This window comes from Varanus komodoensis, unplaced genomic scaffold (assembly GCF_004798865.1).
Source record: "Varanus komodoensis strain SLA01 unplaced genomic scaffold, ASM479886v1 scaffold2, whole genome shotgun sequence".
Classification (NCBI taxonomy): Eukaryota; Metazoa; Chordata; class Lepidosauria; order Squamata; family Varanidae; genus Varanus; species Varanus komodoensis.
The window spans coordinates 66027817-66050163 of NW_025335568.1; the positions used below are offsets into that span (position 1 = coordinate 66027817).

At 45.0% G+C, this 22347-nt stretch overlaps 1 protein-coding gene across 2 annotated transcripts in view; it reads right to left on the reverse strand.

Annotated features, from left to right (window-relative positions):
* Positions 1-2299: 2299 nt before the first annotated feature.
* Positions 2300-22347, reverse strand: part of RTN4 (reticulon 4) — a 45677-nt gene continuing 25629 nt past the window's right edge. For both annotated transcript variants that reach the window (XM_044429711.1, XM_044429712.1), the window contains exons 2-7: positions 20466-20673; positions 16128-16266; positions 7421-7490; positions 6587-6633; positions 5773-5831; positions 2300-3440 (exon numbers count right to left, since the gene is read on the reverse strand). In XM_044429711.1, the coding sequence (XP_044285646.1) occupies positions 3398-3440; positions 5773-5831; positions 6587-6633; positions 7421-7490; positions 16128-16266; positions 20466-20673 (566 nt within the window). In that variant the 3' untranslated portion in view covers positions 2300-3397. The remainder of the gene's footprint in view (positions 3441-5772; positions 5832-6586; positions 6634-7420; positions 7491-16127; positions 16267-20465; positions 20674-22347) is intronic.

Here is a 22347-nt window from a genome sequence, read left to right on the forward strand (position 1 = left end):
ACAATCTTGCTGTTGCTCTTCCTCCATCATATGCACCAAATTTAAGCCCTATCCAGGCTCCTTAGAACGGGGAGGCTGGCACAGAGGAAAGTGGGGAAAACTAGTTCACCAGTATTAGGACCTAAGGGCTCTCCAGATGATGAGCTTTACTCTGCACTGACAAAGCTAGAGGATTGCACAAAATGCATTAAGGCCCTTGAATCTCCTGCATGTGCTCCCACTATATTAGCGAGATCGACGGAGACCTATAGAGCAGGACCCTTCTGAATTATGAGAAAGACCTAGGCTTCTGCAGATGCTTAAGAGCTACTGCCAGATCGGATGGCTCAATGTATACACACATCCCATTTACCACTTTGGATCTAGTTCACTGGAAGAGTTATAATGCATCATATAGATGATACTGTGGAAAAATGGCTGAATGATTTTCTGACCTCAAAGGACAGGCACTTAGTGAAGGATAAACAATGTGGCTAGGAAATTCAAATATAGCAATCACAAGACAGAGGTTTTTCTTTTCCAACACGCACAGTGGAATCCAAATACCACTGATGGATGGGCACGCTTAGTTCAATACAGGGAATTTATTACAAGTCCTGAAGGAGGAGATATTGAAGAGCCAGAACGTGTCCAAACTGTACAGAGTAGAGGTTGGATGCTGAGGACCCAGCAAAATTAGAAAAATCTATCTAAGTCTGTGGTGTGTAACCCATGTGATCTGCTGTTTGTACTGTTTAAATGTGAGATAGGGATGTTCAGGGATTCTTAGCCTATGGAGAATTCACTGCGAGGTTATTTGAGATTGTATCACGGGGGAGGGAATTCTACCTCCCCCAACCCTGCTCCATTGCTTCCATCATTCGCAAGCAGTCTTGGTCAACAGTGTAATGCCCTGAATGCAGTAATGGGGTACAAAGACAGCAGGGCCACCTGTGCACTTCTTACAGGGTGCTGCTGAAGAGGAGGCTGTCCCTTTAACTGTGGGCCCGTGGCTGGCTGTCCTGGCTAGAGCAGGGAGTGGGGCCTTTCCAGTCAGGGCACCCAGGGACTGCCATCTGTTTACAGTCTCTCCTGAGTAGATTGCAAGCCCCACTGACCCTTCACAAATACTTTGCAATATAATTATATATTAAATTACATAATTGCATTTATATTTTATATATTAAATTATAAAATTATATATTAAATGTGATGATTAAACTATATCAACCTCTTCACACCGTTGTGTACTTATTGGACATTTGCATACTAAGCCATGAGCAACAATTTCTTGGCAATGCAAACCACTGTGAAGCAGGTTGAACAAGCAGTGGGTTCTCAGCATCTCTCTCACCCACCTTGCCAAAACAGGGCCAGGTTCAGAAGATGTGAAAACTGATCACTCATAGTGGGTTGTCATCAAAACCAAGGCACTGGCTTGAGTGACACAATGCCCCTCTACAAGCATGTGCCCTATATATGAAACCATTAAAAAGCAGGCAGGATAGTGTTGCCTCACTACTAGAAGACTTCTCTCCCAACATGTCACAACTACTTGGCAGTTTTCTCAAAGAGCTGCGCAAAGCCAGAGCTGTGGATGCTCACTTCCATTGTGAGGTTCTGTGCTGTACTACAACCAATGGGAGGAAACCACACAGCAGCCCAGAGCAGCATCACACCTCCGCCTCCTCCGCCAATTGCGCTGCGTGCTGTGGGATGTGATACCATTGCATGTGTCATTTCATTGGTTGTTGTTTGCACAGGTAGGGAAACTTAAGTGTGATGCCCTGGTGCACTTTTTGCAGCAGGAGAGATTTGCTTCTTCACTGATATGCAGCTTCTTGTCTGTGAGGCTGAAATCAAATACAAGAGGGAAAGAAACCTTATGTACCAAGAAAGCACAATACTGCTGACACCGGGATAATATGCCATATTCTGCTAGGACTGATCAAGACACAATCTTCAAGGTATGACTATGGAACACCGGCAATTTACTCCTTACCTTAGCAGACCTTTGGTAAGTAACACCTGGCTCATATGAACAAACCGAAGGTATCCTTCAGCAATGCAGAGTTCGTCTGAAAAGTTGCACTGGACCTAATACTACATCAGTTTGCGCTACCTGACACACCTAGTGGCAACCTGCATGTCTGAATCAGTCATTCCAAGTACAACTCTTAATTCCCAGGTACAAATTCACATACAATACCGGGTAGTGGAGACGGTTCATACATTCAACAGGAATCAAAATGATAAACTATGCAAGTATAATCAGCCATTGGCAACTTGCATTTTATAAATATTTTACATACACAAGACCTTTTAGGTCTATAGCCTTTATTGATACTTGAATTTTGTTTTTACATTTCACAATGCATTCCACAGACTTAGTTCAATACAGCTTAAACCGCAAGTGTATACATTTTCATTTTTAATTTCTTGCATTAACCAAGTTTGAAATTTTCAAACGACATTTGCAGCATTGGGGCGCAACCCGCTGATCCATGCAGAGATGCTGAGGAGTCCGAGCACAATGGAGAACAAGCATGCTGGGTTTTCCTTGCTCTACCTGCAGAGATCTCAGGCCACACCTTCAGAAATTCCTTCCACAGATTCAGAGTTTGAGAGACTGTAAACTTGTTTGCTCAAAATAGACTAGAGGAGGTTTGTGCAGCAAAGGTTATTGGCAGAAATTGTGTAATGTGCAGAGAGTTGGTTTCTGTTTAATAGAGGCTAGTGATTCCTGAAGATTTGTTTACATATCACGGAGCTAAAAAAAAACATAATCAGTTCAGTTGTCTGATATTTCAAGCACTGTGGAGGAGCTGGGCAGCCTAAGCTGCTGTGAAACACTATATATATATATATATTTATATAATTTTTATATTGGCAACTGATAAAACAGTAAAATTAAAAAGCACAATACAGCTACACTCAATACCAAAGGGCAGGGCTTTTCAAGCCTGCTTTAACGGCATATTCTTCTGAACATCATTTTAGAAAAAATGCAATCTACACAGACCAGAGGCAGTGCTAAACTGAAGTGTTCTCCAGAACTCCAGCTGCAGCACATGCTCTTGAAACGCAGCAAGACTGCCTTGACCAAAGCATAAAATGTACAACTCTCCAATCTGTTATGCTAACCAGTGCTGCACACGGGAGAAGCAGAGAGGATTAGGTTTCAATCCATATGTAGCAGCTTAAAATACTTATGATGAACGCACATGGCAGTCAAGAACAGGATATTTCCCCCCACCCTCGAAACACTGCGTTGCTAAAAAATAAAGATCTGTGAAACCGCACTGCAATGTCAAGGTTTTGCTATTCCCTGACCCTCCCCACATGATCCGAATGAATATGCCTCCCCTCCCCACTTAAAAGACAAACTCCTATTTTAATAAAATTTGCTTCTTTGTTTTCATTCAACTTTGCGTTTCAGTCCAGGGATTTTTGCTTGGACCCTGTAAAAGAAAAAGAAAAGCAAACCATTTGAATGTGTAAGGAATATGCACAGAGAACCGGGTGTTATCGGGTCTCCTTATTCAAATGCTGTCCTCTGCAGGTCATTTAAGTAGGCCAATTCCCAAATCTGGATAGACAAGCTGCAGGGTACTGCTAGCCACTCAGAGATCTTGGTGATTTAGATACAGAAATCCTGTGGTGAGAGAGGCCAAAGTGAGATGAGATGCAAAATGTGAGGCTAATCTAAATTTTGGGCCCAGATGTGGTTTGGCTGTTAAGGCATGCTAAGGAGGGTTCCTCTGGAAGTTGCAAAAGGTGCTGAACAGAAAGGAAAGTTGGCACCATCACCACCACCATCTCTGTACCACCCTACAGCTGAAGCTCTCTGGGCAGTTTCCAACCATTCATAAAAAATATACCACTAAATATAGTATTTTTAAACAAATGGAAAGCACCTGGGATACCATATTCCCCTCCCAGGTGCACGCCTTCATGTGGTGAGGGGGCTGAAAGTGTAAATGCAGCCAAGAACATCGCCACCCCCATGCTGGACTGTCTCCCTAGGCGGGTCTCCCAGTGGGATCTCCCCAGGCAGAGTGGACAGGCCAGACCTGGGAGTGCTCCTCCATCGGCACTTGGGCTGCTTCCTGTGTTGCTTCATCACTCTCCACTCCAAACGCTCACCATGGAGCCAGACAAGCTCTGCAACAGGCAGGTTACTTAATCCGAGTCCTCTCTGTCTTCCACAACTTGACTGGAGCAGCAGCTGCCTCAGCCAGAAACCTTCTTCATTGGTTTGCACGGGTGGACCATCTTAAGAGGTCTCTCAGGCTTGAAGAAGAGCAAAGCTATGGCCAATCTAATGCTCAGCAGGTGCTGATCGGACCAGGACAAAGCGACTAGGTCAAAGCCCCCACCCTCAGAGCACCATCCTCAATGTCTCGCCAGAAGAAAACGAAAACAGTTCTTAGTAGCAGACAAGCACAACTGTACTATGTGCATCTAGTTCATGTCAACCCCTCTGGAGAGGAGATGCACAAGTCACTGCTTCCAGGATGCTGGAAACCTGTCGTTTGAATTCTCCTAGAGATGCCTATGATGTCTAAAGATGCACCAAGTCCTCTCCCAGGAAGTCTGGGCACAGGCAATTCTATGCAATCTAAGGCAACCAGCACCCCAAGATGTGGGTCGAGTTGCAATTTGTAAGTCCTTTAACCTTGGAAAGAACTTCCATGTGCCACAACATCATTAAAGGCACAAGAAGAGCCATGCTGCAACAACCAAAGGACCAGCAGTAGCCAACCAGCTGCCCATGAGAAATCCACACACAAGGTACAAGGAACGTGTCCGTGCATCGCCCCCACTCCCTCCCGTGTCGTTTGTTCACTTGTGTCCACAGGGGCACTGCCTCTGACCGCATACAACCATCAGGCCTCTCAGCCATCACTTGCCCTCTGCTCTGCAAATTTGTCCCCTTAAAGTCATTCAATTCACTGCCTGTCTGGAAAGGGTTGCACTCCCCCGTAAGATCAGGTTTGTGGTCTTGGGGTACTGAATTTGTTGCTGGAGTCTCAAGACACTGTGGCAGGTTGGAGCGCATTTACTGTCTCAGCTGGTTTGCAAGCTGCCCTGGACAGAGAAAAGGTACCCTCAAGACTGGACTACTGCAATGCACGCCACAGGGGACTGCCCTGACGGTCGCTCTGGAAGCCCGTGCAGACCGCAGCGGCTCACTTGTTCTCAGGTGCTGCTCCTTTCCGGCACGCGGCTCCCGTATTGAAGGAACTGTGCTAGCTGCCTATCCGCTACTGAGCCAGGTTCAAGGTTCTAGCATGCTGTGCAAAGCCCTGAGCCACCTGGGACCAGGATACTGGAGGGAGTGCGCAGGCCCTTGTTCACTTCCTGAGGTCATTGGAGCAGGTTCCCTTGTTCACTCCACACAGACCAGTGGACTGGAGTCTACCAGGAAAAGAGCCCTCAGTGTGGGGGCCCACTGCTATGGAACTGCTGGCCCCCAGAAGTCGGGCAGGCAAGCTCCAACAGGGCACCAGCTGTAGACCTGTCTGCTCCTGGAAGGTGCTCTCGCTGATCAGTTTTAATGTTTAATCAGTTTTGGTTTTAATGTATTGTCCGCATTCCTTTACCTATTTTAGCTTCATTGTTCACTGCCCCAGAATATGCTGAGATACAGAGCAGTATGCACATTGAACTTACTCTGAATAAGTAAATAATCAGATACTTTAGCAGCAGTGAAAAGAAGCATGCTCCTCTGGTTTCTGCACCACACTCTTTCAGAACACCTCCCATGATACTAACTTTCCGTACACTTACTTTGCCACTGCGTCTTTGACATTCTTGTTCACAAGTCCCACATAATGGTCAATTTGAGCCTGAAATGCAAACGAAAGGAATTATTTCCCCCTTCAAGTAAGGTACGAATTGCCACGCACATACATTTACTCCATCCAGGTCGTGATGTTTTGGTATGTGGGAAATGCTGAGGTTGGGCTGGGAAACCAAACAAAAATTACTCCCTGTTCAATCAGGACAGGGTTTTTTTGTCTCCTATGGTGCAATCTCTATTTCAGAAGTATTTAAGGTTTTTATTTTTAAAGCATATTGTTTTGTATAAGACTTTTTACTTTTATGATTAATCTCCACTAAGTAGAAAGGCAGGATACCAGTGATTGCAAGCCACCCTGAGGCTTATGCAACGGGGGCGGCATATAAGCTGTCTAAATAAATAAAATAAAATAGTAAATAAATGCAAATGAAAGATGAATGTGAAGCCATTGGGAAAGACCATCTAAGAGGAATATTCATCACTTATGGAAGAGAAGCCACGCGCCTCACGTAAAAGAGGCGGTTTGGAGAGCCCACTCTTGCTCCCTGCTCTGCATCGTCCCTGAGGCATGTCATCTGCTCACCACAACCAGGAAATCATGCCAGGGCAGCTTAAGAGGGACGCCCGCTGGACTTACATAACCTCCATGAAGCACTAGAACAGAAGCAGGAGCTAAGCAGATCAACGAAGGAGGGGTTTGTTCCTACAGAGCTTCTCAGTCTTATTCATATTATTCCTGGTATCCCAATTAAGCATCTAATCATTGCCAAATTCTCAGGAGCTGCCACACTGCACACTCACCTGGTGCTTTTCATAAATAACAGGAATACTGAAGAGCGAAATCAGAGCTGGAAAAAAGAGCAGATTTAAGTCCAGAAATATGAAGGGGTGCTGCAAGTTTTCATTAGCTGAGCAACAGTAAAGGCATGTCGATCTGATGTTTGTTGTTGTTGTTGTTTTGTATATGGACTTTGCTACTTAAATAAACATTGCAACAGGCAGCAGATTCCACATTCCCCAAATCCAACATGTGTGTTCAGAAAGAAACAGGGTGAAACAGTCTAGGGGCCTGTGGTCCTACTGCACTTATGTCAAAAGGAGCCTTCCTTGCTTCCAAGACAGGTTCTGAACCCTAATTCCATTTTGGAGAAGCTCTCGGGGCCATGTCGAGGGTGGGTGGGGCCAAAGGGCAGAGTCGAATGACCAAAAATAGCAGCCCATTTTAGCCCAAAGCGCTTAATGGCAGTAAGTGGGCCTTAAGAGAGTTGGGAAAGGGCTACACATAACGGGCATCTGAAAAGGACCTGACCATCCGGGGTATCAAGGAAGTCTAAAGATGGCGACATGTATGGAGCCAGGTTGGGACCCACCCCTGTGGTTCTACACTGCTCCCCTAACAGTAGCATGTTCACCTTCTAAATCTTTCTCAAAGTCCAGCACTCCTTCACCACTGTGACTTTTCTCTTCCAGGCTTCCCAGTCTGTTGCCCCCAGATGCTTCACACGGCAACTCCCAGCATTCCTGATCATTCAAGGAGGTGCGGGCTGGGCACGCCTGCTGTATCAGTGCTTCCTGATCACTTTCCAAGGATGCTCTGTACTGTTGCTTAGTGCAATACAAAAAGGATCAACTTACCCAGTATCAGCAATGTCAGACCGTTGAACAAGGCACCGACGTAGGTGAATACCCACATCAACACTGCAAACTGGGGAAAAGGAAAACCTGGATGAGAATTCAAGATGTGGAACCTCCAATTAGAACTGCAGCCCGCTCTACCACCACCGCTGGCGACAGACACATGGGGAACCCCCATGCTCCCAAACAGTGTGCCTGGATGTCCCCGGCAGGCATGTGGACATTCCCTATGCGGGATCCACCAGCACAGATGTGAAGGGGGGAACCCACTATGGGGGTGCTGTTGCCAGCATCACCATCAAGACATCTGTTCCAACACTGAGATGGATCTCACTGAAACGACTTCTCTAAAGGAAGGCACTGAGAAATGATCGAGGAGCAAGAAGGAAACGGTTCACTCTCTGTATGTCAGAGATAATTATAGCCAAAAGGGCTTGTAAGGAGATCTGCAGCCCTTGGCGCTGAGCTGCCCAGTCCTGCTCAGGCCAAGTCCGGGCTGACGAAAGGCTCAGGGCTCTTCCATCTCTCTGTGGTTCAGGCGAGAACTTTCACTCAAACAGGTCCAAGTTCCGCAGCACTCAAAGAGGAGCCATGAGGCACACGCGACCTCTTCAACTCTGCAGGCAGATTTAGGCCCAGTGTCCATGCTGCTTTGCTGCGATTAAGGCCACGCCGAGGTGTTCTTCTCAGGTGACTGTCACAAGGGAAGCGCCACATTAGCAGACACCCTCCAAGCAGAAAGGAGTGGCATGCATTATGAACAGGAAAGGCACCCCAGGGATTGGTCACACTCTTGTGGCCTCTCTCGGGCAGTTGCAGCTGCTTTTTAGGACTAGAGGTGAGACTCCCTTGGACATCGAGAGGCAAATCCTTTAACCAGGCAAGTGTTTCACTGCAAACTTGAAAATGGAACTGACACTCGAAGGCAGGAAGAATCACCTTGTGGTGAGCTTACTGTGCTAAATGTAACAGGAGAAAGGGGAGAGCTGCAACATCTTCTAAAATCTGCAAATGCAAATCTGCAAATGCCAATCTGCAAATTGGCAAAACCCTTGCCAAGTAAGGGCGAGGTGGGGAGAAGAGCAGGATCACCAGTGTGAGTGTCAGCACAGCTGCTTCTCATTGCCAAACATTCAGTAGGAGAAGGGTCGTTGGAACAAAAAGGCCAAGAACACAATTGCACAATCTTTTGTTTGAACTAGTTATGTCTCTTTTTCTGATAGGGTCCAAAGCCACTTGCAAGACTTTAAAATGCAAGCAAACAACAAAGTTTAGGGTTTCGCCTGATGGCGTCAGTTCTGCAGAGGGAAGCGCTTCCACTGGCGGAACCTGAAAGGGATGCCATTCCCCCCACCCCCGGCACACCGCTCCTCACACACCCGCAGTGTCTGTCCCCGGGATCTGGAAATCCTCCTGGGGAGAGGTTTGCACAGTCACAAAAAGGATTTGCTAAGGAAAAGGACAAAGAAGTTATTGTGCCGTGAAATCAGTCAAGCACTCGCATCTTTGAATAGCCAGTGTGAGCCAGTGTGATGCAGTGGTTAAGAGCATCAGATTGGGATTCAGATGTTCTGGGTTCCAATCTCTGCTCCAACCAGGTGACTTCAGGTCAGTCACACTCTCTGCCCAATCTACCTCACACGGTTGTTGTAGTGGGGGGGGGGAATTGAGAGCAAGAGGAGGAAAATGATGTAAACCGCCTTGATTTCTTTAAAAAGAGAAAAAGGCTAGATATAAATGTCATAAGTAAGTATCAGGCATGAATTAATACTCAAGGAAGAGCACCAGGGTGTGGGGTTCCGACAGGGGTAGCCAACTTTGGAGGGTTGGGAGACTGCATTGACCCCCATGGAAGCCAGGGGAGCTGAAACCTTCACTGCAAGTCTAGTTCTCCAGCACAGTCTCTGGCATTTGGGCTGCAACCAGCAGCCGGGGACATGAATATTAATGGGGTATCAGTCACATGCTGCCACCTAGCAGTTTAGCAGGCTATCTGTAAAGCAGGCTGCTACTCTGAGCAAGGATTTGTTGTTTCTAACTCACTTTGAAAATTCTGCACCAACTGGTGTCCTTGTCACTTAGAATTATGATCCCAGGGAGAAGTGCTTAATGTTCAGCTGAAATCAAGCGAAAGCAAAATCAAGAGGCTCAGGATGTGGCCACCTTGCTGAAGCTGGGCAGGGCTGGGTCTGGTCAGTGGCTGGATGACAGACCGCCTGTGCAGCCGCTTCCTCCACAACCGTGAACGTGGGATATGAATGTACGAGACGTGCGAAACTGCTGTTGTGCCCCGGACTGTCCATGATCTCAGAGGGGACAATTCACTCTGTCCTTTCACGGGAAGGAAGGTTTGCAGGGCACACGGGGCCTGCAGAAACACATTGCAAAGTGGCCCTGTATGTTGATCTGGCAAGTGCAGCCCAACGGAGAGGAGGAGAGAGAGAGACTCGCTGCACCAGTGTGGAGCCTCAGGCGCTTCAGAGAGGCCTGAGAGTGAGCACAGCGGTTCATTTACAGCCTCCCACCTCTCATCTTCACGGATTCCAGAGCAGCAAGCGACCAAAGGCAAAAAAAGAATGAAACGTAACACTGAAAGCAGAATGTCCACAGAAAAAGGGTCTGGTCGACCAAAGGTGGGTTCCTGAAGTAATATGCCACACCTGATACCCCTGGCTCTGTTCTCGAACACAGTCAAAACTGGCAGAACATTGTCCACTTGCCCAGTTTATCAGATAATGGCACCTGTCACATGGACAGCATAATCTCATACAATCCCAAAAAGCTATTTAAGCACGCATTAAAAATAGCTGAGTAGCTGAGCCTCATTTTCTGCCATTTCAATTACAGTGTAGTCTAAATAAATAAATAAATAAATAAATAAATAAATAAATGATATATATGGTCATTCAGGGCCGACGTCATTAGCTAGGTGCCTTTCTTTTATGCTTGGCTGGATCTTTTTTATTGTCTATTTATTGTCAAATGTTTTTATGCTATCTTCATTTTTAATTCCTGTTAATGTTTTTATCTTTTGCATTTTATTGTTTTTATACTTTGCTGTAAACCACCCAGATAGCTTTGGCTATGGGTGGTACCTAAATAAATAAACTAATACTAATAACAACAGCTGAAGAAGAAAGTCACTTTTTAAAAAATGGGCAGTTTTGCCATATTGGTGACAAAGAGAAAAGGGTTCCCTGCCATGCCCCCAATGCCCACCGTTCCTTTCTACGGAAGCCACTTCTTTTGGGCCACAGCCAACGTAAGCCACAATGGCCACCCTAAGCTCTAATCAAATTGGTGCAGAGCTCCACTGTGCTCAAGAGCAGAAAAATGCAGAATGAGGTCCTACGCACAGGATTTAGGTTGCAGGGGATCCTGCGCTCTCAATTCCCCCACCTTTTTATTTAACAGAATGAGTTTCTATGGTTTGAGCTTCTAAACACGCTACAGGCAAGCGACAGTTCAGAGGTGCTTAACTGATTTTATTTTTCATCCTCTCAGCCTCTGGCTGCATAAATTCACTTTGTACATCTTCATGGCACTGTAACCCCCAGGACTGGAGAGGTGGGTGGAACTATGGTTTGTCAATTGGGACATCACATCAAACCACAGTTAGGGCACGATCCGACAAAGATGCATGTAACCCTCTGCAAGTCGAAGGGCTGCAGGCACGCTATAGAGGGCAGAAGAAATGTGGACGTGAAGGCTGCCTCTGTACGCTTCCTTTCTTAGAAAAAAACTTACATGGCTGTATTCATCTGTCGGAGCAGGACAGAAGGAGGTTGACATGCCACCAGGATAAGCTCCTATTGTTGCAGTGGTGGCTTCTTAAGTGGAACAACCACTTAACCCCGTCTCTGAGACCTTACCTCTTGCAGCCTTGGAGGTATAGCTGGCATGGTTCTCTCCACACGGATCATTTTCTAACTTCATAGCTGGGCCACCAAAAAGACCCCGAGGCCACCTAGAAGCTGTCTAACAGCCACGGCTGTTAAATGAAGCTACTGTTTGTAAAACCACCTCAAGACATGGTTTTAAATCATGGCTTTTAAAGTACTTTTTAAAATTCTGACACCACAGCAGGCCACAGTTCAACTTCTTTGGGCTCCATTTAGGCACTCTGCCACACGATGCTTAACAGGGAAGCGGTTTAGAAAGTTACAAAAATGAAGATTATGAAACTCTACTTGATGTAAAGTTCTGCCTTATTTTGCAACACAGAATATACCAGGAAGTCTCTAGGAAAAAATGCAGCAGAACACTCTTCATGGAATATGCACTACACCACAAGGCCCAATTATTTTATAAATTCCAGCGAGGCAGCTGTGATAGTTTGTGGCAGAAAAAAGTGACCGAGTCTTGTGCTCACTTACAGACTAATGAATTTATTATAATATTGTTGTTGAGGACCCACCCGACTCTGTTAAATGAAACTTGTCATACACTTCTTGACATGTTTGGGAAATGTAAATTGTCTGTATTTAAAACATCTTCTGAGGTATGTACTCACCTTCTCCTCAAAAGAGATGGAAACTCCAGTTTTCTCTGAATTCATGGGCTGTCTCAATGGCTTTTAAAAGCCACTCAAATCTTTGTTTTCAAATTTAGCCCCTCTTTTGGAAACTGAACCCTGGTCTTGCATATGCGACAAAGCTACAAGAAGCAAGACCACCACAACCGTTCCTGAGCCCTTCTCAGAACCAACGTCATTCATTGCACTGCTGCAGGTAAGATACCCTCTTTCTTTTGGGGCAAAAGTCCATCTGTATCTTTCAATTAGTCGTGAGCCAAAGAAGAATTATCCTTGGCTATGACAGAATGCATCTTATGGAAAGCTCAGCTCATCAGCCAGAGCCAGTGTGGTGTAGTGGTTAAGAGCGTGGGACTGGGACTCAGGCGATCTGGGTTCTAGTCCCCGCCCGGCCATGGAGCCACCTGGGTGACTTTGGGCCAGTCACAGACTCTCAGCCCAACCTACCTCACAGGATTGCTGTTGTGGGGATAAGATGGAGGAAGACATGTAAGCTGCCTTGAGCCCTTTGTAGGAAAAAGGCAGGATATAAATAGAAAAAAAAAAAAAAAAAAAGCTAACAGCTATATGGGATCTGCACTTGTGTCATAGAGGAATCCCCCAAATGCTTGCTGGCAGGAAGAGACTTCCACGTGGTGCCCTGGTCTGGGCATTCCCGCAATGATCACACATTCCTGCAACTTCCTGCGGCTGCTTTAGTAAGAGAAAGACACTAGTATGGAAGAAAAGTGCATAGTTCAGGCTACCCATGCGCTTCTCCCATAGTTAACCAGGCACATCACTCAACCCCTCACTACTGCAGTAATGCATCGCTCATGCTTTAATCATGGTGGGTTCAATGGCATTAAAACAATATCTGAGCTGGAATTACACCCTAAGTGACTCCCGCTATATTTAGCAATGGCAGCCATCACTTCAAAACTCAACACGGAAAAGCTGATCTCTTAACACAGTTTGGAGACACTAAAAATAGGCCACGCACGCGGCACCTGAATTACTAAAACTGATTGTGTCAAACCCTTCCATGGACTAGAGCCTGCATCCTCCAAGAAAACTGTAACTCAAGGCACTTTATGCCATCACTGCATAATCTGGTGCCCTCCAGATGCACTGCACTTCAAATCCCATCATTCCCCCATCAGCATGGTTACTGCCCATGATGACAAGTTATGACAGAAGCCACAGGCCAGCATCTCTTGTAGGGTACCAGGTTAGGGAAGGTGGTCTCGTATGCTCAATAACTCTATTAGCCTTTAGGAAGCCGTGGTACACTTTCCTTTTTGCTGCGATAGTCAACACGTGATTTATTTACAGCTTATTAGAAAGAGTCATTCAAAGTCTGGCCTCCTCTGAGAAATGCTTGCATGTCCTGCTGGCATGGACTTCCTTCACTCCAGATGTATTTGTGCATGTGCAAGGGAAAGAGAAATAGTGTGGGTTCACGGGATTTTATTAAACTCACAGTATCACTAACACCTCTGCAGCAACTTGCAGTGCAGTGAGCCCCGTTTTCCTGCAAGGTGGTGGCACTGGTTGTTATGTGAACTCTGCCAAATAAAACCCAGCATGGCGGAGCTGATCTCCCACTAGCAAGATTTCTGGGGCAGTTGTTGAACTGTTCCTCCGATTTGTGAGATGGGCATAATTCAAGTCATATTCCAATCTAGGGAATGCAAACTCTCATTCTCCACTAATGATACAGCAGATGGAATTTTGCATATAAACTGAGTGCAGCCATTTCCCAGGTTAAATTGCAGTGGAAGCGATGTCAAAGGGTTTATAAGCTTCAACACAATTCATTCCAAAGCCATCAAAACAACTCAACACATTTCAGGCTATAAAACCCTCAGGGGAATTCCTTTGCCTTTTCTTAAGAAAGAACTTTAACACAGATTTGACCTCAAAATTAATCTAAGGCTGTCTTGATTATGTTTATTAAGAACCCAGGAACATAGGAAGAACTATGCTGGAGCAGAGCAGTGGTGCCTTTAACCTCCCTTCTGGGAAGTTGCCAAACCACACAGCACTAAGCACCTCACAATAAAATGCACGTGCTTTTCCTTAAGGAACAAAAATTCTTGAGCTCCCCAATAAGGTCATATGCTTTCTAACTGAATTCTAAAGCACCAGCCGTTTTCTTCACCAGTGGCAGTTCACAGTTCGCCTTTTGTTCCAGGGTGACCATTTGCCTTCCCTCCAGGGACATATTACTGGATTTTGGGCTTCTCTGGGGCTCAGTATGACAAAGCCACACATACTTCCCCTTACAATTGCACTGAGCATCTGAGGTGCATGGAGCACTTTTGAAATTCATAATAATGTCACAGTCAAGAGAAAGGTGAGTGGGAAGCACACCTTTTGGCTGGCTTCCCAAGGCAGTGAAAACATATGTGTTTTTGCTCTGCTGATGTCCCTAAATAAAAGAATATCTAATGTATAGCTACACTGTAACTGTATTTTATCATAGATTTTAAATGCAGGTGTCCATTCCTTCATATGGTTTTATCGTAGTTCTTTACCAATAAATCATCCAGCCACCAAACAATTGGGTAAGGTAGTCAACATTTGTCTGAGTGGTACCATTACAGGTTGCAGTTGGGGGTTTGCATGATAGAATAAATTAGCTTGTCTTCAACATGATAGTTTAGGCCCAAACAGAGGTTGAGCAGCTTAATAAGAATTAGGCCTAATGTGGATTTCAAAGAAAATTAGTCCATAAAGGTGCGATCCAATGCATGTTTGGACAGAAAAAGGGACTGCGGCTCTGAACAACCCCCAGCATGGCTTACTTGGGCATGCTGGGAACTGTTGGCCTTTTTTTCTGTCTAACTATCCATACACTTGCACCCTAATGGACGACAATTTATAGAACAAATATGGTATGAGGCATTTGACGCAAGCATGATGTAGCTTGTCAAAACAGAGTTTCCACTCTTGGCTTTGCCAATCTGAGTTGCAGTGGTTCCATGTATCAGCATTTTAATCCTTCCCAATGTTAAAATCAATGATGTCCCAAAATGGTTTGCTGCTTGTCTAGTATATAATGAAGAGGCAAAACATTAAGGATCCCAAGTCTGTAGCCCTTTCGTGTACAAGCTACATCACTGTACTACAGGCCGGCCAGGACTTTAGACATGAAAAATAATCAGGCCATTGTCTATTTCAGAGGCCCTTTCAACATGCTCCACATTTGATTATCTAAGTGCTTTCAGGATCAGTAGAAAGAGAATTCAAAGAGCCAGTAAGGCATTAGAGACTAGTCATTAACCTAGAGCAAGAATGAAGAACTTACTGAAAGTCAAATATATTTTTTACAGCAATATAAAAAGCACATTGGACAACATATGAGAACATATTTACTTCATAAATGAATCTTGTTGGCTTATGCAATTGCCCACAAAAAGAATTTAAAAGATCCTTTCCCAAACACCACATTTCACTGCCACGATGCCTTCCCGGATGACACAAACTCCAGAGTAGAAAGGGGCGACATGTAGGAGAGGCAGAAAGAGAGTGCGTGACTGCGAGTGAGCACGTGCCTTGCAACACGATATCCATGCAGGGACGTGGTAAGTGCATTCAAACAATGCATATAATGTGCAATGCATTCAGGCCCAGGTCACGTGGCTGATTATCAGGTTGCAGGTGTGATGTGCAAACTCTACATACATAAGCAAGATGAGAGACTGAAGAAGGGAAAGCAGAATCTCTCCCTCTCCCTCTCCCACACACAATGTCTGCACTGTGAACACACACAGATATATTTATATATTTACATTTCTACATGCCTCTCTCTTTTGTGTTAAGTACTCCCTTCCTTATAGTACAGCTGATGGTGGAATCATCCATGTTTAAGTTTGTCAAGTCTTAGCAGCAAAGCTGTCTCTGTATCTACACAATTAAGCACGGGTGCTCGTCCTTGGGGATGACCGGTCAGCAGTTTTGCTACAAGGAGACTGAAGTCAACATGAGCCCAAACACCTCCAGGGGTCAGCCACACTCTAAAACCAGTATCACCACTTCTTTGCCCAGTTTACATGCTTCCCTCCCCATCTGCGATCAGTACTAACTGTATTCAGACTAACCTCATACAATTCTCTCACCTGCTGTTAACTACAAGGTGCTTATGCCAGCAAGTGGAGCTCCTAGAAAGGGTGAATGGAAGATGCTTACCTTTAGGGAGTCCACCAAGTCATCCACTAGGAAGAGACGCCTGAGCTCCTTCACGGTACTGTTGATGCGGCCAAGCACAACGTGGCTGTATTTTTGGACCAGCTCTTCAGACACAGCAACATCTTTGTCCAAGTAATCCCTGGAAGGAAAGAGTGCCGCCTGTGAGACAGTGCTTGGCACCCAGAGCTTTTCAAGTCCTCCAGTCTCTCCACTGGAGCACAATGGAAACAACAGGTCAGGCTGCAATGCCCAAGAATCACACAAACCAACAAGGACTAAGCTCAAAATTTCCTCTAAATTATTCATAGCAGTGAAGCTGCAGCATTTAAAAGCTCCGTATTTTCTCTTTCAAAGAACCAGAACGATACATTAATTAAACTGCACTTAAAAGCTAGAAACAAAGATCGAGCAATGGAACCTGACTAGTAAAGGGTAAACAAGTCTGTGCCTTTCACACTTTAAAATAAAGACCTGGCAACTGAAAGAACGTGTCTTTTTGACCAGACACAATTAAAGAAAAGGTTCCACCCAGCCAAAGGCAGGTTCTTCCGAAACAGAATACGTGGTTCTCATGCTCTTGTTATCTGTTATTATGCGTCACTAAGTTTAGCTAATTGAGCAAATCCATGTCCTACAATATTAGCAGTCTTCAAACTTTCATTCTTTTCATTGTTGCTAGCTGCCTGGAGAGCTTCAGTTGTGGGGCAGAAATAAAATATTATTTCTCTGACCACTTAACAAATCCCACCCAAATATGGCCCATGGTGGGAGATGATGTACAATATGCACGCAGGGGCCCAGCTAGCAGTGCCAAATATGACTCATGCTCCCAGATCTTATGAAAATGCAGCCCCTTCTTGTTTCTACAGATAAAATAGTAGACATTTAGCATTTTTAGATTTTCCAGTCTAAATCTAGTATTAGTTTTTTAAGGAAAAGAAAATATATACTTCTTCCCAACTGTAGTCTATGAGCTATTGAAAGTGTTTGGGCTTTTTAAAAGGCTGTCTTTCAATTTGCAGCATTATGACAGTAACAAATATTTTTAGATATTCATGAAAAAAAGAAAAGAACCATCAACAGTCTTTTCCCCCCCTTAAACTGTGGAATTCTGCACAGGGATCCGAAAAGGTATGCAGTGCATGGCACACAGCATTCTTTATGAGAAAAGCAGTGCCCAGAAAAGGTTTGCTCCCCAATGGATTAGACTGAATGGTTCGAAGTGATGCAATCCAGGTGCTGTCACCTTTTATCGCGTAAAGGAAAACGGTGCGGGGGCTTTCAGGATTCTAGACACTCTCACCCTAAAGGGCTCACTGCCTGGAGGCCAGAGGAGGAGGAGAGGCAACTCTGTGCGCTCATCATCAGGACACACTGGATTCCAACAGAACTGAGAGAGCATGGATAAAGTAGCACACAGGCTGGCCTATCCTGGGCAGCATCCTGCACATATTTGACAATACGGACCCAATAAATCATTTGTCAGCCAATTTGCTTGTAAGTCCATCACTGGAGCACATCATACCTATACGGCAAGGGTGCCCAAAGCGAGACTTGCGGGCCACATGCAGTTTTGAGCTTATTTTTCTGCTTGGAGGGGGACCAAAGGAGCTCAAAGCAATTTCCTCGTCCAAGTGGCTGAGCCAGTACAAACAAAAGCAGGGAACAAGGTGTGAGTCTCCTGTTGTGATAACCAGTTGTGGTGCTTCTATCATGTGACTTCAGTTCTGACCCTCAACCAATCAAGGCTCATCCTGCAGCTGAGCCAGCGAGCACAGGACTCCCCCAGGGAAAAAATGCACAAATCTCCTGCCATGAGGACCAGTCACAGCAGCGCTTTGAGCATCTCACTTCTGCACCATCTGCAAGGCCTCTGCTAGCAGTAACCAGCCCGCTATTTGTAGCAAAGTCTGTTTGGTCATCATACATGCATAGTTGTTCTTGTCTTGCAGCTCTCAAATACCTGACATTTACTGCATGTGGGCTCTTCTGTTGCCACTCCCGCAATATGGTATCAACTAAATCGCCTTTGCAACTGCCAGGAGACACGATTCAAGGTACTGGCAGGTTGTCTTTCCCCAGGATGAGCCAGACTGCTCTTTTAGGCCATCAGCTGAGGCCCAGTTTTGCATCACCACAACTTCAGAGGTTAGGCGAGTATGAGATAGGATGGGGCCCTTTCAGGCATCACTGAAATCTTTGGCAATACGTAGTTATGTGACCTGACTGCTCCAAGACACCCATTAGTTAGAGCTATACTCTATCAGCCTGAACAGTTGTCTGCCCAGGGTTCTGTAGAACAGCAGGCAAACCCCAAACCTACATAAAGTCTGCAAGAAGGATACGAGCAAGACCACAGTCTTCCACTCGTGTTCTCCAGCAATCCAGGGCAACTTTAACATTTAAAAACTAGTAATAGAACTCAAACACTGAACCAATGAAACCTTTCACAACAAGCAGCGCGCCACATGCATCATACATGAATAAAACCTCCCAGGTCTCTACTAAACTATTCAATGGCATAACCCAGCACTTAGCAAGACTGAGAAGAGGAAGATGGGTTAAAAAAACCTCAAGAAGTAGTAAAGAAAGGGAGAGAAGAGAGAAAGAGGAGGAGAATGTGGGTAGTTCACAGAGGAGACCAATACAGAGCAGAGGAAAAATACTGAGATGCTCCAAACAGAGAAGAGGTTGAGTTATGCAAGAAGTGGTTTATGCTACAAGCCCCCTTTCAATGAAACCCCCCTTCACTGTAAGCAGCCGAGATGTTTGTAGGGGATGGGATAGAAAAGCTTGAGAGAGAGAGAGGGAGAGAGAGAGGGAGGGAGAGCGCGCGTGCGCTCAGGGTCAGGATTAGGGTTAGGGCGGACTTTGCTATGCCAGTAGTTCTCCACCACAACCACCCTGCCTTGCACAGCTATTGTTGGGGTTAGAGAAACTACATGTATATTTTAAGGAAGCAAGGCCATGGCTACTGACTAAGCTTAGTTGTGCTGCAGCAAGCCCCACTGAAATGAGACCTACTTTCGAGAAAACATATCCAAATGTTTTGACTTTGTCAGAAACAAGCAACTGCTTGCAATTCAATAGCATTCCATTTTTGCTTGCTCATAATGACTGAACGAAAATGGAATAATTGTAGATCGTGACACAATTAACTTCCCTCATACCATTCAGGCATGAGAAGATACTCATTCAACTGTGCATCACCACTAACTGAAGACAAAAGGGATACACCAGAAGCCACATATATCAAGCCAGACAACTAGAATTTGGGATATACTGTTAGACCCAACAGAATCACATATGCAGGAGGAAAAAACGCTTTCTGATGAACAGATAAACACAAAAACTAATCCTCCTTTGCTAAGCAGAAGCTTGCAAACTTGGATGGGTGAAGCAACGCAGTACAGACCAATGTGCACTGGCAGTACGAGGCAGGCGATGCTCACCTGGAAGTGCTTCTTGCAGAAGCCGACACTGTTCCACGCACTCCACGCATGCACAGCTTCTGAAGCTGGCCCATCACCATGGCCCTTTTCATCTCCACCCCAACCACCAACCCATGGTGGCCACATGCATGCATGCATTTCAGGTTCGTGTGGCTCACTCATCCAAGTACTACTCAACCACACCAGTGCCCCACTGTGAGGCCTTGCAGAGGCAGAGCACTCCAAATTCTGGTTCAGTTTCATCTTCAACCATGCCCCTGTTTGTCCTATTAAATCTAATGAAACACGAGGCCAAATGAAGACTGGGGACAAAATGAGGGCCAAAGAGAGGCACCCTGCCTTTTAAATATGAAAGTACAGGTAGTCCCTGGGTTACAAATGAATTCAGTTCCTGAGAAAATGGAAATTTGTCATCAAGTTGAATTTGTATCCAAGTCAGATCACATATAGTTGGCTCTCCACAAAGGACCCCATGAAAGTGGTAAAACCATGAATATCTCTAGTCCCATCCTCTGCCCAAACTCACCAGTGCTTCCTGTTTATGGCAAGGAAATACCGGAGAGATTACCCCTCTCTGGATAGGTGGGGCAGGAAGGCATGATTTGCCCCCCCGCTTCACTTCTTCTTTCTCTCTCTCTGGTGATGCTTTGGAGGCCCCCTCTACCCTTTTGCTACCCCTCTCTCTCTGGTGATGACAATTTTCCACAGTATTTTTTAATTAATAGGCTTTATGGCAATTTGTTTATAAATACAAGTTGTCAGTAACTCAGGCATTTGTAACTGAAGGACTGCCTGCATTTGAAAAACAGAACACACGCTACCTCACGCTCTCCCCCCGAGGCAACAGACAGTATTTGAAAGGAGAAGAAAAGCCCCATATACTCACCTAAAAGGGTGGCCTTCATCAGACTTCTGGATTGCCTGGATAACTCCTTTGTATATCCTAAAACTGATGGTCACTGACAGGAGGGCCAAGGCAATATACGCAACCACACTCACGATACTGAACACCGTTAAAGAAAGTAGCAGGAACAAGCTTGCTCCAAACACCACGCCTGTCTTCTTAATGTCTCGCCAGTACAGAAGGTCAACCACTAGAGAGATTTAGAAGAAAGGAGATTAGAAGGCAGCATCTCCAGGACGAGCGCAGAAGACTAAAATCCCACTTTCCTAGTCAAATGTATGATGGCAATGATGGGAATGGAAATGCTAATACTGCACGTGCACAGATAACACATGTGCATGCTTGGGCATTTCTCATGCACAGAAAGTAAAAAGACACTACTTTAAGAAAAATGTAGGGTACATACAGTCCATGATACCCCAATGACTACAGCAACCTGCTTTGCCATGAAATCAGTGTGACTGTGCCAGGCTTGGTTTTTTTGTATATTGGAGTAATAAAAAATCAGCTGAGCAGGTAAACCTCAGTGTCCCCATGGGGCTTTGATACACCCCAGGAGTATAACTGTTCACTCACCTATACCCTAGGAAGGAAAAGTTTTCCCCCTGGGAATTGCAGGGTGGTGCAGTATGGTGCCACCTCTCCTTATGGTTAAGGGAAGGCAGTGGTGGATAGTAGTCACTGTTCTGGTCCTTTTGACCTGAAGCTTCTGGACAAGTAGAATAAGCACTGCCAGTGTATGTCAAAATACCACTAGGTCTCCTTTTCCCATACTAGCCCAAGAAGCCTCTATTAAGGCCGAAGTACCATTAACCCAACTTCCAAAAGTTTTTATCTAGTATGAGCAGATGACAGTACATTAGTGACCACAGCATCGGACAAAGCATACTATAGGATTAGAACACAAAATTTGTACATGGTAAAAGCGAGGTAAAAATGCACACATACCAAACAACGAAGCTCACTGGGAAGGATCGATAGAGCTTTGGGCCAGGGAAGATTGCAATTTAAATCTCACTCAACACATGGCCTTCTCTAACTAACATACCTCTAAGGAGGCTGCTGAAGGGCTAACAGCCAATTTTGCATTCCTGATAAGAAGGGTAAGCCACTTTTTTCTTTAACAAAAAAATTATTTAACCCAGATCAAGTCTGCTTCACACTACATTTCTACTTCATCTTTATCTTCCAAGGCAATAGATCATCACAGTGATTAACAAACCAAGAACATACAACCAAAATGCAGGAATATGAAATTCAACACCAATTCAACAGTAGTGTAGCAGCAACAGCAATTATGTTTTGATCATTTTGTAATTAAGCAAAAAATATTAACAGTGTTTCAATAACTACTGAGTATAGTCAAGAACAACACAACATATTCAAGCCATTTCAAGATGTAGACATTGATATTCATCAATATTCAGGAAACAGTCTCAATTCTCATTGTAACATTTTGTCACAATGAATGCACTTGGCTATATCTTGTTGTTTTTTAAATATTGCATCTCACCATTGTCTTAGGCAGTTCACAATTAGAAACAAGAATACCCCCTGCTCTGCCAGCATAGCTAGAAAAAGAAAATCATGACAGCAAATAAAAGTGCGAAAATAAATACAAATAGGAATTAATGGCATAAACAGTGATCAGCTTGCAAGTGTTTCAGAACCTTTTCAAAAAGAGCCTTCTCTTGTCAGATGGTTCTGTTATCAGTCATATTTTGGCAGAGTGGGAAAATGCATCCCTAATAAACAGAAGGGACCTTTCCCCTGTAGATGCATGCAGCAAACCTCTGCATGGAAGGACTGGAACTCAAGAAAGAGCCAGAGAGAACCATTTCCAGACAGAGCTGGCTCTCATGTT